General features: G+C 37.3%; 1 protein-coding gene across 1 annotated transcript in view; it reads left to right on the forward strand.

Annotated features, from left to right (window-relative positions):
• The window catches only part of kl-3 (dynein heavy chain 8, axonemal kl-3), a 555,080-nt gene that overhangs the window by 161,828 nt on the left and 376,658 nt on the right, over positions 1-16,594 (forward strand). Inside the window, exon 19 of the mRNA XM_081731423.1 lies at positions 482-819. Within this exon, the coding sequence (XP_081587549.1) occupies positions 482-819 (338 nt within the window). The remainder of the gene's footprint in view (positions 1-481; positions 820-16,594) is intronic.

Consider the following 16,594-nt stretch of genomic DNA (forward strand, 5'->3'; position numbering starts at 1 on the left):
CAGTAATACAGTGGAAATTTATGGGAATAAATGAAAATCAAAGGAAATTATTACATTGTTTGAAACTTTAATGGTTTCAAATTCAACGTGGCAATACAGTATAATTTCAGAATTAAAGAATCATTTAAAAATAATTTAAAAATTGAAATTTAAACAAATCGTGAAACGTATGCAATAATAATTGCAGCAAAATGCAATCAGAAACAATTTCCTTTAATAATTTTCACAAGCAATATTGGATAAATCTTGAAATAGTGTAATTCTTATTATTGTGAAATTCACTTTTCAAGAATTCTGCAGATGTGCTGTGGATTGACATTTTTGATATCTTAGAATAAAAGAGTTAAATAATATGAGAACAATCATTCGTAGGTCAGTAACTGCGGTAAACACAATGGCGCCTCCAACCAAAATCGGTATTGCTAGCGTGGTCAAGTTATATGTATGTAGAAAGTCAATGTAATTTTTTTCTTTCTTCTAGAGAAGTACAAAATGGCGTTAGACATAGAAGTGAAAGCCTGGAAAGCCGAACTTGGAAGTGAGATGGAAAAGCATTATCGAGCAAAAATGGATGAAATTATATTATTTATCGAAGAAAATGTGGCCATATTGCAGCATGATATAAAAGATCTGGAAGACGTCAGAAGAGCTATGGCTTGCCTAGAAACCATAAGAGAAGAATTCATTAGAATAGATGCAGCACTTTCACCTATAGAAGAAACGTATACGGTATTAGCTAAGCTTGGATGTGAAGTTCCTAAAGAGCAATCGGAAAAAGTGTATACACTGAAGTTAAATTTCCAGAAACTCATTAGTAATGTAAGTAGTTCCAAATTTAAACTAGTGAATATTGATGTTATAAATATGACATAGATCTAGAATGTGGATATAGACGAATTAAAAACGCGTTGATATCGTTTGGCATTTCAATTACTTAATATTTCTTTACATATACATATAAAGTACATGATACCCCAAAGAGTCAGTCGATTTTTCAATGCTTCTTTAACAAATGAAATGCCATCATTCTATTTATTTCACTGAAATGTTCTTATCTTACCACATGTGTGATTTGGGGAGATCAGGGGGCAAATGCTCCCTTGTGAGTTTGAGAAATACCACATTTATATCTGTATCAAAGACTACCCCTATGTTTTATAAAAGGATTACAAAAGAAATACATCAACAACATATAATGGGTATAATTTCAGAACTTACTATAAAACTACACTAAAAATCAAATCAGATACAGACCTCCTTTTGTTGTCCTCAGTGGAAGGATGTATTGAATCTGCAAAAATTCAAGACTAAAGTGATAGGCGAACTAGAGACTAAGTTAAAGCTTAATGGAAGCTCCTGATTGTGTTCAGTAAAGAAACATTCCACATCATTTATTGCGAAAGCATGAAGATCCTATATTTTTTAGCACAAAATTGCTGCAAAAAACTCGTCTTGGATTTATATAGGGGAGAGTGGGGGACATTGGTACACGGAGCACATAGATACGAGGTAGTTATTTTTCAACTGTGAAGAGGTAACTGGACAACAGTTTGGTGTTGGCAACATTGGTAACATCATGAGGCACAGTTGATGGATGGAAGCAGCGTTCTTTTCTCTGTGCAGAAAAAAAAACTTGATTTCTTATAACAAAAGTAAGTTTTCACTTATGCTTTGTATGCTTATATTTGTAATAAGCACTGGATCTTTGAAAAGTTATGTATGTTGCATGAAAGTGTAATTCTTTACAAATAATTTCATTTATGTTCAATTGCCCTGCCTGGAGTAAATTTTCAGTTATAGGAATTAATGATCCTGAAGTGGGTTGGGGCACATTAGTACACATGCATGTGGGGTGGATTGGTACGGACCAATGTGCCCCCACTACTCTGTATCAATCTACCCCTTTTATTTGTAATTATAAGGGTAGACTACTCTTTGTGCATTTCCCATGCGTCACAGTTTTCGTTGTGATTAACATCAAGTTGAAAAAGTTATTAATAATATAGGCTATCTCATGTGTGATCACTTGATTTCCGTAATCAAAGCATAAAAATAAATAACCAAAATAATATGGAAAACTTTCCTATTATTATATTCCCGACATTCTGGAAATATAGGTATAGCCGATAAGTACACAAACTTTCGAATGGAAAATTGTTTAACCATTTAAGAGCCTTATAGCAAAAATCTGAAGATGCGAGTGATTTTAATAGGCAGATATCCAACAAAATCAACCTCAAATATATATTTGTACATGGACTCTAAAAGCCAGCGTGTAGTAAGCGTCATATTTATTCGACTTTCAGCAACCTATTTGAAAGTTATTCGACGAAGTTCTTGAAACTTTAATATTATAAAGGTAACTAAGAAAGTTTTGCCGCTTCTTGTGGAGGTCCGTGTTCAATTGGCCCTCACACTATGAGTTGAATTCGAATGGAGATAAGGCGAAGGTCAGTTGTTGGTGTGGATATACCCAACATACTACCTGATTGTGGCAGTTCAGTTACACAGTGAACTTGCGTAAGGACAGAGTAAACATGAGACCTCCACAGAGAACCCTAAGGGCGAGTATGGTGTACGAGATCAAACTGGAGTCAAACGCCGCTGTAGCAACGAGAAGATATGCCAGTTTTTTTTGTGAAAGTGTCGTGACTACGCGGACAGTGCAACGGCGGATTAACAAGTTTAAAAACGGTGACGAAACACTGGAAGACTCACCAGGTGCCAGAAGACCAACACAGGTACAAAATTAAGATCTTCAGGCTACAATTAAGGAGAACAGTGGCCAGACATGTGAGGAACTGAGACTACAATTCAGTGTAAGTTATGAAACCGTTCGGCAGCACCTCAATCAACTTGGGAAGCACTACAAGTTGGGTCGATGGGTTCCACATGATTGGATCCGAGCCAGAATGCAACGCGAGCAGATACCTGTGTTTCTTTGCTGCCTTGTCTGAGGAAGGAGAAATTTCTGGAAAGGCGTTGACATATGATGAGAAGTGGGTCCTGTACGAAGCTCCAAGGCGCTATCATCATTGGTTAGCATCCCATGAACCGGTTCAAAAACAGCCAAAGCAGCACTGCACCAGAAGAAGGTCCTCCTGTGTGTTTGGTGGAATGCCCGTGGCATCGTGAACTGCTACCAGTTTGTCAGAGCATCAATGCAACTGTGTACTATGAGCAGTTGGTTTGTATTTAAGAACAACTCAAAACTCTAGAGCCAGCACACCTGAATCGCAAAGGGGTCCTCCTGTTACAGGACAAGGCTAAGCCCCACGTGGCTAGGATGACCCAGGACACCATTCTATGCCTTTTATGGGAAACACTACTGCATCCGCCATACTCCCCAGACATTGCACCATCTGATTACCAGCTGTTCTACCACGATGGGATCCATGGCCTTCCAGAGAGTTGGCAGAAGGTCGTCGATGCTGATGGGACTATTTTTGATCTTGGAGGTACGTCTTAGGTGGCATATCGATGTTCGATGGGTGAAAAAGCGACAGAACTTTCTTGGTTACCTTTATAATAACAAAGTTCCGCCTCCTTTGGAGACAAGGGGACGCTCAACCAAAATTATAACATCTTTTCCAGTTAGTAGTTGAGGTATGAATGATTTCAAAATTTTGTAAAACTGCAGATAGCCCTTGGATTATTTACTTCTATTTCTCCTTATAGAAACAGAACCTCATTTATAGTACGTTTTTATCTTTGTAAATAGCTTGCGGAACGTTTAAATTTTGATGAGAACACAAGCAAGCATTGGACTTTTTATTTTATTTTTTATTTTTATGTACCAAGTTGAACTAGATCTATTGAATTGCTAAAGATTCTGACAAATTTTCACATTCTTTTTATGAAACGTTTTTATTTTGCATTTTTGCTGCTGTAGGTCCTTAAATCTATTGTTTGTGGAAGTTTAGTAGAATATTATATTTCAAAATATTTCATGGAAAAATAAAACAAAAACAAAAATACGTTATCTCTATTATCAAAAAGTCTGTGTAATATTTAACTTTACTCGTACCAATCTGCCCCAAGCCAGTACCAATCTGTCCCCATATGGGAAAGATTGGTACAGATTGCAGACCTTTCGTAAAATGTAATATACTCCAGGTAGGACATTAGTAGAAACAATATTGTACATTGTAAATGTAGCTAAAGAATCACAGTTTAAGTAGGAAAAAAATCATATTTCTCAAGCTGACGATATGTTCTAAAATCTCGGGTAAGTAAAAATCGTAACAATGTCCTCCCTCTCCCCTATACATACATATATATATATATATTAGGGATGGCCAATTCCGGAATTTTTACTTTCCGGAATCCGGAAAGTAAAATCGGAAAATTCCGGAATTCGGAAAAATTCCGGATTTCGGAAAAAATCCGGATTTCGGAAAAATTCCGGAATTTGGAAAAATTCCGGAATTTAGAAAAATTCCGGATTTCGGAAAAAATCCGGAATTCGGAAAAAATCCGGAATTTAGAAAAAAATCCGGATTTCGGAAAAAAATCCGGAATTCGGAAAAAATCCGGAATTTGGAAAAAATCCGGATTTCGGAAAAATTCCGGATTTCGGAAAAATTCCGGAATTCGGAAAAAATCCGGATTTCGGAAAAATTATTTTTTCTTTTTGTAATCCTAAGAATTTTGTTCAAACGCAAACGAACAAATTTCCTTTTTGTAATCCTAAGAATGTATGATGCAAATTAAGCTGAAACTTACATCCTAAAGTATACACTACTCAATCTTCCCATGGTTAATGAGATGTAGTCCAAAAGTACGATGTACTTCTAACATTTAATTTTCGTTTTACTGTGATATTGTCCAGAGGTAAGACATATATCACACTGAGATAAACAACTTGACATAATGAAGATGTTATCATACGTAGTTTTCCAGAAAATCGTGAGAAACTAATCTTTGTGAAGTTAAAATATGCGTCTCTTGTTGCCAGTGGGATGCAATTGATAACTTTTATGCTGGAATAGTCTTATTATTATTATTACTATTATTATTATTATTATTATTATTATTATTATTATTATTATTATTATTATTATTATTATTATTATTATTATTATTATTATTAATCGTTTATGTACTGTAAAAGAAAAATGTGAACCGTTAAGTAGTAGATTTTATCTGTTGTTTTTTGATATCTTCTAACAGTAATAACAAATTAGTTGTAAATACGCAATGATTATCAAGGACAATGGCATATTAATGTAAGGACTACTCTGCAGACTAGCAATAAACAATAACAGATAAACAATAGTTGCAAAAAAAAAAAAAGTAACTAACTTGGGCACGTCAGAATGTTCGCGAGAATATAGGGACGCATTGAGACTAGCAAAGAGCGTGCTATTATCATTACTCATAGGGCCGTACGATGGAGGCATTAATGTTAATGGCTCTAATGAGCACTTACTTGCTCTAACGGTTAACCTCATTTTTGAGATGATTCTTAGAAGGGGCGTGTTGGCATGCAGTTAGAAGACCTATATCCATTATTTAAAAAGCACACGTTATCTGTGGAGTACTAACGATTTGCGTCACTATCGAACACTAACGTAGCACTAGCGACGTTTAAAGTCGAAATTGAAGTTTGACATAAGTGGCTTGTCAACTTCACGGACATTATATTTTCCTTGAATGAGAGAATTTTGCGCCCAGGAAATTTGCGCCCTACCACAAAAATAGGAAAAAATGCGCTCGCAATATATTTGCACTGGGATGTTTGCGCCCTACCCCAAAAAGAGGGGAAAATGCGCCGGCTATATATTTGCACTGGGATGTTAGCGCCCTACAATTCAACTTATTTTTGTATTGTGTAAAGTAACTTCCACTCACACTTGAACTAGGCTTGCCTATCATCGTCTCAGTGAGTTACTCCATCCGTTATAATATTCCGAACAAATGAAAAAAATACAATTTTAGTTCACTAAAGGGCAATCCATACAAATACAATTTTTCATTATACTACAAAATTTACAAAAAAGTATAAATGACTGATATATAATTATTAATATAATCAAAGAGTATAATTTAATCTACAAAAGGTTGTTTGGCTCTACCCAGATAACTCTGTTCACAATCCTTGCGAGTTGTTTCGCTTTTCAGGACACAAAATATAGAAAAGAAAATGTAAAGTGAATGTAAAATCAGTTCAGAAATATTATCAAGAAAACTATGTACAGTGTGTTTACTTGCTGGAATTCAAACACACAATTGCGTTCAGTTGTTCTTTCAGAAAAAAATGTTCCGGGGGGCACACTTAGTATTCCGGAGGGGGGTCACTGCTGGTACTATTCTATTTATTATTATATTATAGACGTATTATTTTGATCTCCTCCGAGGGGGCACTCTGAGAGCTCTGGGGAGGCCAGTGTTCCCCCAAAATCATCTCTGGAAGAAGCAGTGATTGCTTTGATCCGTTGTGTTCTTTTGGCTTATATTGAAGTTTATTCTCCCCTTATATAGCCACAATGAAAATAAATCACAAATGGCATGGTTGTGGGGGAGGATTGTTTATGCTGTAATGTCAGCCCCTCCGAGCAAATGCGTAAGCTCCAATAGGTTCTTTTATTTCGCAGGGCTCAACTTCCCGGTGGAGGTACATCGCAGGCGCAATTTTCCCTGTTCTTGAGGTAGGGCGCAAATTTCCCAGGCGCAAAATTCTCGACACCGTTCGAATGACCTCGGAAAACTATATCTTTTTCAATACTTTTTTATATTCTTTTACTCGAGATTTCTTCATAGCTTCTAATTAAAATACTTACTAATATATCCTCATTTTATTGTCCTAACCAATCAATATGGGTATGTTGTCAGTAAAATATTTAGATTGATCGAGCCTCTGGTGTGTAACCACAGTATTTCATATCATCCCCCCATTTAGAAATCTTGGCTAAACGAACCAATATATGTTGCCAATAAAATAGTTTAGAATGATTGAGCCCCTGGTAAATAACCACAGTATTTCGTGACAGACACCCCCCCTTCCTATTACCATATTCTAGCTACATGCCTGACTCAGCTAATTCTCAACATTCTTTACCAAGCACACATTTTCTAAAGCAGAAAATGCTCTCTAAATACCTAAGCTCATTATTTTCAGCAGATGCACAAATTGGGTAACATTCTATCTACATGAATGTTATATATACGTCGATTACTGGAAACCGCTTCTCGCTATCTATTACCATATTTACTATATAATGATTAACGTTAAAACCGGAAATGGTTGATTTGTACCGCTTCCGGTTTGAATATTACATTCATCAGGGAACTCGATTCTTAACTATTGACTCTGTACATCATGGCCAAAATTGATTGGTAATCCATCAGATAGTTCTTGAGACTGTTTGCTTCACTGACGGACAGAATGAATATATGGCTATAGAGTTTTGATAAACTAAATTCGTTAATGAGTGATGATGGAACAAATATAAGAAAGGTAGGCCTTCCACCGGGAAAATTTTCGAACACAAAATTAGCCATCGAAAACCCACATGTCCTGGGTTAGAATACCATAGATGAAAACTCTACCACTGAGTCATCAATCACCCGCTTATTAGTTTTATTAATTATTATATTAATATAAATTAATGAATGCCTGCTTATGTTAATTATTGAACAATTACATTGTACACTTCGTAAAGTCAAAAATTATAAATTTGTATTTACTGTACATACAGTGAGCGCAGAAAGTGTTCGTACACCTATGCTATTGAAACGAGAATGCCTGCGAAAAAGAAACAGAAAATTTAAGAAGTGTAATAACACACACAATGAGAATAATGAAAACTAAGCTTTATGAATGTATCAATAAAGAACCACAAAGACAAGTTTAATGGTCAGAAAGTAAATAAATTCCGTAGAAAGTGTATAGAGTAAACGCAAAAAGTGATCGTACACCTGACGTACGAATACGAAACAAAGATACCACAACTGGGGTTCACTAGTATTCACCTGAGTATACACCTCTGTATAGCATGACGAGTAACAGAATGAGTTTAGTTGTGAATAGAAGTGAAAAAACTGCACGTTGGGCTGTCAAAGTGGGAAGCAACCGAACAGAAACAAATGAGGAGACAAGAAAAGTAATTATTAAATTGCATAAGAAGGGTAAGTCTTTGAGAAAGATAGCAAACCTTGCAGACAGGCCTCGTACAACAGTACAAACAATAATTGCGATGTATAATGTTTCTATCACTGTGCGAAAAAAAAAAAAAAAAAAACTGGAAGACCAAGACTGTTGAGCGAACAAGATAAACGTTACATTATTAGGGAAAGAAAAAAGGTTCCAAAAAATAGTGCTGTGCGATTGGCAACGGATCTGGAAACACGCGGTGTTAAAGTATCAGCCAGTACAGTGCGGAATATTTGCAAGGTATCATGGTTGGATAGCCAGGAAAATGTTCTGGGTGAACAAGACAAATCGTATAAAGAGACTAAAGTTTGAAAAAAGAGTATAAAGATAAGGGATCAGGCTTCTTTCTGGAATAGGGTCATATTTTCGGACGAAAGTAAATTTAACTTTATCGAGTCCAATGGGAGGCGTATTGTATGGCGCAAGGTGAATACAGAGATGAATCCTCAAAATCTCGTCCCTAAAGTAAGACACGGAGGAGGGTCCGTGCTCGTCTGGGGTTGTATGAGTGCCTCAGGGGTGGGTCGTCTCCACCTTATCGATGGAGTGATGATCCACAAAGTGTATATTAACATATTAAAGGAAAATCTCCATACTAGTGCGCAGAAGATGGTTCTTGAAAACAATTTATTGTTCAGCAAGACAACGACTCCAAACATACAGCGGAAAATACTCGATTGTGGCTACTCTATAATACCTTGAAACAGCTTCGCACACCTCCCCAATCCCCAGACATGAACCCCATAGAACATCTATGGTCTGTTCTGGAGACAACAATCAGAAGGCACAGCTTCTCTACTCAGGGCCGGCGCTAGCAATTTTGCCGCCTTGGGCGGTGCTTTCACATGCCGCCCCTTTAATCCGCAAACCTTATTTTGACAGATAACGTTCAAGTGTCATTTAAAAACATGTATAAAATGGAAAAGTAAACAAAAAAAAAAAAACTACCTTTCTGGAATGTTCACGTAATATTTAAACAACTCTATACTGACACAATATTCAGTATGCTCGATTTCGCTGTATATCTGTAATATAGAGCAGCGCATACAGAAAATAAAATTTTAAAAATATACTTTAATCATGACTAAGAATTTTAATTTTTAGGCTTATTTTATATCAAAAGGCGTTTTCAACAGAGTATGGAGCAAGAAGATAATACAGTAAATCAGATATTATGGTAAATGTAAGTGATTAGCTTAAGCCTTATAATGTACTAAAACACAATAGACATACATAAATTTAACATATCTTAATTGAAAGAAACTTTTCTTGCTTTGATATGAGCAAATTCCTTTATCACATCACGTAGTCCAATGTTTTAGCCAATTTGTGTTCTATTGATATCGTCGCTAGACCACTCAAGCGTGTTTCAGACATAGAAGAGTGTAGATAGTTTCTAATAAACTTAAGTTTCCAAAAACTTCTTTCTCCACTTGCCACTGTTACAGGCAAGATTAACAAAATTCTACGTGCAATACTAACATTGGGAGCAAAGTCATGTTCCTTAATTATTATTATTATTATTATTATTATTATTATTATTATTATTATTATTATTATTATTATTTATTTATTTATTTATTTATTTATTTTTATTTATTTTTTTTTTTTTGTGAACTTTCACAGGCTTAATTATAGTGGATAACACTTTCAGTTTGTCTTTCAAATCACTGGGGTTAATATCTTTCAATTCTTCGTGTGTTAAAATGGTGGTAAGTTTAGTACACTTTTCAGACAAAAAGTTCAGGTGGTAGGCTATATCTTTACGATTACTTATATCGCAAAGAAAATTGAAATATTCGCTGTGATGTTTAAGTTGCTCAAATCTTTCTCTTAAAAGCTAACACAATCACTTCTAGAACTTTGTAATAAAAATCGATCTTGTATCTTGTTTGTGGATGTTTTCAGTAGCTTCATCCTCTGCCTCGTACTGAAACTGTCTCTTCTTTCGACTTCGAGCTTGCACTGTATTACGTATCAGTGGATCACCCGTATCTAATGCTGATGCCAAGTCCATCGTATCAACTAAGTAAGATTTAAACTTTGCATAATTTCTGCTCCTCTCAAAGTACCCAGATATATTTTCAAGAAATCCTACTGCATCCAACACATGAGAATCAATGCTTTAGTCATATCAGACAACGAGTGAGTAAAGGAAAGAAAAGTAACTCAGCTGGTTTGCTATACACAGAGCATCGTGGACGACCATTCTATCGGTTCTATTGTCATTACTTATTTGAAGTAAGGCATCATAAACTTCCTATATTTGATAACTGAGTCAGAGCATCAATTCGGCTCTCCCACCTTGTGGTGGATTATGATTTTAAAGTGAGACTACTAATATGTTCCTTTAGTATGGCCTAACGTTGAACTGACGCAGAAAAAAAAAGTCATAAACTTTTTTTTAGCTATACAAAAAACGAAACATTTCTCAAGAAATAATACGCTGTACGATTTACTATATTCGGAATGAACAATTTGTAAATTGGTCAAAAACTCGCTATTAGAACCTAAATGTCTCTAGATGCTACCAGGGGCGAATCCAGGGGGGGGGCGATCGGGCGATCTCCCCCCCAGAAGAGGAAACTTTTTTATTTTATATATAAATAAAATATATAGTTTATTTTTTGACGCTCTTAAAAGTAGCTCTAAGTAGCAGTATTACAACCCACCGCCCCCCAGAAGTCCGTCCTGGATCCGCCCCTGAATGCTACAGGCTAGAACGGCCTGTCTCAAGTGGGAGTGTACCTTTTGCATACTTGGAGCGGAGCGTTAGAACATTATTGAATAGAAAAAAATATAAAAAGACACCGTGATAATCTTATGCACTCTAGCTCAAAATCCTATCTACACTGCTGCAAGGGAAATATTGAACGAGATACCTGTGGCTAGTAGTTTGATAATTGAAAACGAGGAGGAATGCTCTGAATTTCCTGAGAGAGTATTTCTTGAATGTGAGTGAAGTAAGTTCAATTACATTCTCAGGTTAACACAATCTTATTTTTCCATGTGAGCCTATTACGAAGCATTATATTTTGATAGTATTCTTTTCTTTTTCAAATTTTGCCGCCCATTAGACTTGCCGCTCTGGGCGGTGGCACGGCTCGACCCTCTCTCGCGCCGGCCCTGTCTCTACTAAAGAAGGCCTAAGAAAAGCTATTCAAGAAGAATGGGACATAATCAATCCCGAAGCTACAGAACTACGAACTACTACAGGTGAAATCAATGCCACGAAGACTACAGACAATCATTAACGCACAGGGTAATCCCACAAAATATTAAATAACGTAATATACTTTATAAGCACTAATTCAAGCATAAGTGTACGGTGACATTTTGCGTTTACAAAAAAGGAATTCTCTCTCTTCTTCTGAACAAAACAGTGATTGTGTTTGTTTGGCCTTTCTCTTGTATATAGAAATAAAATGTATGAATGTGTAGTCTTAATTCTGGTTATATATATATTTTCCACCTACCGTTCTCATGCTAGCTGTTTTCAATATAAAGTATGCACGGTGTACGAACACTTTCTGCGCTCACTGTAGGTATGTTGACAATAAGCGAATGTTATTAGAATATTTGTTGAGATTTCTTTTCCTCCACTGCCTGTCGCCTGGTTACAAAGTAGTTTGCAGTGCTTTGGAGTAGCTGTAGGTGGGAACGCGATAATGTTTGAGACATACCGGTGTCACGGTGAAAACCTGCATCGTGAAAAATGTACCGGGGGGTACAAAATCACCGGAGATTTCTTACCCCCCGGTAAGAAATCACCGGGGAATTTGTACCCCCCTGCTGTTTTAAAATCTATAAGTGGAAAATGAACTTCAATGGTATCAATCGACTGGACATTACCAAAGGACTCGATTAAGATAGTTCCGACACTATTGTTATAATTTCCCTTTTATCTAGCCGAGGGGGGTAAGATTTCACCGGGGAATTTGTACCCCTCTTGCTGTTTTAAAATCTATAAGTAGAAAATGAACTTCAATGGTATCAATCGACTGGACATTGTCAAAGAACTCGAATAAGATAGTTCCGACACTATTGTTATAACTTCTCTTTGATCTAGCCGAGGGGGGTAAGATTTCACCGGGGAATTTGTACCCTCCTGCTGTTTTTAAAATATATAAGTGTAAAATGAACTTCAATGGTATCAATCGACTGGACATTACCAAAGGAGTCGTTTAAGATAGTTCCGACACTATTGTTATAATTTCCCTTTGATCTAGCCGAGGGGGGTAAGATTTCACCGGGGAATTTGTACCCCCTTGCTGTTTTAAAATCTATAACTGGAAAGTAAACTTCAATGGTAAGAATCGACTCGACATTCCCAAAGGACTCGAATAAAATAGTTCCGATACTATTGTTATAACTTCCCTTTGATCTAGCCGAGGGGAGGTAAGATTTCAAAGCGGAATTTGTACCCCCCCTGCTGTTATAAAATCTATAAGTGGAAAGTAAACTTCAAGGGTATCAATCGACTGGACATTGCCAAAGGACTCGATTAAGATAGTTCTCACACTATTGTTATAACTTCCCTTTGATCTAGCCGAGGGGGTAAGATTTCACCGGGGAATTTGTACCCCCCCTGCTGTTTTAAAATCTAAAAGTGGAAAGTGATCATCAGTGGTATCAATCGACTGGACATTACCAAAGGACTCGATTAAGATAGTTCCCACACTATTGTTATAACTTCCCTTTGATCTAGCCGAGGGGGGTAAGATTTCACCGGGGAATTTGTACCCCCCCTTCTGTTTTGAAATCTAACAGTGGAAAGTGGTCATCAGTGGTATCAATCGACTGGACATTGCCAAAGGACTCGAATGAGATAGTTCGGACACTATTGTTATAACTTCCCTTTGATCTAGCCGAGGGGAGTAAGATTTCACCGGGGAATTTGTACCCCCCTGCTGTTTTTAAAATATATAAGTGTAAAATGAACTTCAATGGTATCAATCGACTGGACATTACCAAAGGAGTCGTTTAAGATAGTTCCGACACTATTGTTATAATTTCCCTTTGATCTAGCCGAGGGGGGTAAGATTTCACCGGGGAATTTGCACCCCCTTGCTGTTTTAAAATCTATAACCGGAAAGTAAACTTCAATGGTAAGAATCGACTGGACATTGCCAAAGGACTCGAATAAGATAGTTCCGACACTATTGTTATACCTTCCCTTTGATCTAGCCGAGGGGAGGTAAGATTTCAAAGGGGAATTTGTACCCCCCCTGCTGTTATAAAATCTATAAGTGGAAAGTAAACTTCAAGGGTATCAATCGACTGGACATTGCCAAAGGACTCGATTAAAATAGTTCTCACACTATTGTTATAACTTCCCTTTGATCTAGCCGAGGGGGTAAGATTTCACCGGGGAATTTGTACCCCCCTGCTGTTTTAAAATCTAAAAGTGGAAAGTGATCATCAGTGGTATCAATCGACTGGACATTGCCAAAGGACTCGAATGAGATAGTTCGGACACTATTGTTATAACTTCTCTTTGATCTAGCCGAGGGGGGTAAGATTTCACCGGGGAATTTGTACCCCCCTGCTGTTTTAAAATCTATAAGTGGAAACTAAACTTCAATGGTATCAATCGACTGGATATTGTCAAAGGACTCGAATAAAATAGTTTCGACACTATTGTCATAAATTCCCTTTGATCTAGCCGAAGGGGGTAAGATTTCACCGGGGAATTTGTACCCCCCTGCTATTTTAAAATCTATAACTAGGAAGGGAACTTCAATGGAATGAATCGACTGGAAATTGCCAAAGGACACGACTAAGATACTTCCGACACTATTGTTATAACTTCCCTTTGATCTAGCCGAGGGGGGGAGATTTCACCGGGGAATTTGTACCCCCTTGCTATTTTAAAATCTATAAGTGGGAAGTGAACTTCAATGGTATCAATCGACTGAACATTGCCAAAGGACTCGATTAAAATAGTTCCGACACAATTGTTATAACTTCCCTTTGATCTAGCCGAGGGGGAAGATTTCACCGGGGAATTTGTACCCCCCCCTTACTATTTTAAAATCTATAAGTGGGAAGTAAACTTCAATGGTATCAATCGACTGGACATTACCAATGGACTCGTTTAAGATAGTTCCGACACTATTGTTATAATTTCCCTTTGATCTAGCCGAGGGGGGTAAGATATCACCGGGGAATTTGTACCCCTCTTGCTGTATTAAAATTTATAAGTGGAAAGTAAACTTCAATGGTATCAATCGACTGGACATTGCCAAAGGACTCGATTAAGATAGTTCCGACACTATTGTTATAACTTCCCTTTGATCTAGGCGAGGGGGGTAAGATTTCACCGGGGAATTTGTACCCCCCTTGCTGTTTTAAAATCTATAACTGGAAAGTAAACTTCAATGGTATCAATCGATTGGACATTGTCAAAGGACTCGAATAAAATAGTTTCGACACCATTGTCATAAATTCCCTTTGATCTAGCCGAGGGGGGTAAGATTTCACCAGGGATTTTGTACCCCCCTGCTGTTTTAAAATCTATAAGTGGAAAGTAAACTTCAAGGGTATCAATCGACTGGACTTTGCCAAAGGACTCGAATAAGATAGTTCCGACACTATTGTTATAACTTCCCTTTGATCTAGCCGAGGGGGGTAAGATTTCACCGGGGAATTTGTACCCCCCTTGCTGTTTTAAAATCTATAACTGGAAAGTAAACTTAAATGGTAAGAATCGACTGGACATTGCCAAAGGACTCGAATAAGATAGTTCCGACACTATTGCTATAACTTCCGTTTGATCTAGCCGAGGGGGGTATGATTTCACCGGGGAATTTGTACCCCGCCTGCTGTTTTAAAATCTATAAGTGGGAAGTAAACTTCAATGGTATCAATCGACTGGACATTTCCAAAGGACTCGATTAAGATAGTTCCGACACAATTGTTATAACTTCTCTTTGATCTACCCGAGGGGGGTAAGATTTCACCGGTGAATTTGTACCCCCCGTGCTGTTTTAAAATGTATAAGTGGAAACTGAACTTCAATGGTATCAATCGACTGGACATTGCCAAAGGACTCGATTAAGATACTTCCGACACAATTGTTATAATTTCTCTTTGATCTAGCCGAGGGGGGTAAGATTTCACCGGGGAATTTGTACCCCCCTGCTGTTTTAAAATCTTTAAGTGGAAAGTAAACTTCAAGGGTATCAATCGACTGGACATTGCCAAAGGACTCGAATAAGATAGTTCCGACACTATTGTTATAACTTCCCTTTGATCTAGCCGAGGGGGGTAAGATTTCACCGGGGAATTTGTACCCCCCTTGCTGTTTTAAAATATATAAGTGGAAAGTAAACTTCAAGGGTATCAATCGACTGGACATTGCCAAAGGACTCGAATAAGATAGTTCCGACACTATTGTTATAACTTCCCTTTGATCTAGCCGAGGGGGGTAAGATTTCACCGGGGAATTTGTACCCCCCTTGCTGTTTTAAAATATATAAGTGGAAAGTAAACTTCAAGGGTATCAATCGACTGGACATTGCCAAAGGACTCGAATAAGATAGTTCTCACACTATTGTTATAACTTCCCTTTGATCTAGCCGAGGGGAGTAAGATTTCACCGGGGAATTTGTACCCCCCTGCTGTTTTTAAAATATATAAGTGTAAAATGAACTTCAATGGTATCAATCGACTGGACATTACCAAATTACTCGATTTAAGATAGTTCCGACACTATTGTTATAATTTCCCTTTGATCTAGCCGAGGGGGGTAAGATTTCACCGGGGAATTTGTACCCCCCTTGCTGTTTTAAAATCTATAACTGGAAAGTAAACTTCAATGGTATCAATCGATTGGACATTGTCAAAGGACTCGAATAAAATAGTTTCGACACCATTGTCATAAATTCCCTTTGATCTAGCCGAGGGGGGTAAGATTTCACCAGGGATTTTGTACCCCCCTGTTGTTTTAAAATCTATAAGTGGAAAGTAAACTTCAAGGGTATCAATCGACTGGACTTTGCCAAAGGACTCGAATAAGATAGTTCCGACACTATTGTTATAACTTCCCTTTGATCTAGCCGAGGGGGGTAAGATTTCACCGGGGAATTTGTACCCCGCCTGCTGTTTTAAAATCTATAAGTGGGAAGTAAACTTCAATGGTATCAATCGACTGGACATTTCCAAAGGACTCGATTAAGATAGTTCCGACACAATTGTTATAACTTCTCTTTGATCTAGCCGAGGGGGGTAAGATTTCACCGGGGAATTTGTACCCCCCGTGCTGTTTTAAAATGTATAAGTGGAAACTGAACTTCAATGGTATCAATCGACTGGACATTGCCAAAGGACTCGATTAAGATACTTCCGACACAATTGTTATAATTTCTCTTTGATCTAGCGGAGGGGGGTAAGATTTCACCGGGGAATTTGTACCCCCCTGCTGTTTTAAAATCTATA

The sequence above is a fragment of the Thermobia domestica genome, chromosome 11 (genome assembly GCF_964235325.1).
Source record: "Thermobia domestica chromosome 11, izTheDome1.hap1.1, whole genome shotgun sequence".
Taxonomy (NCBI): Eukaryota; Metazoa; Arthropoda; class Insecta; order Zygentoma; family Lepismatidae; genus Thermobia; species Thermobia domestica.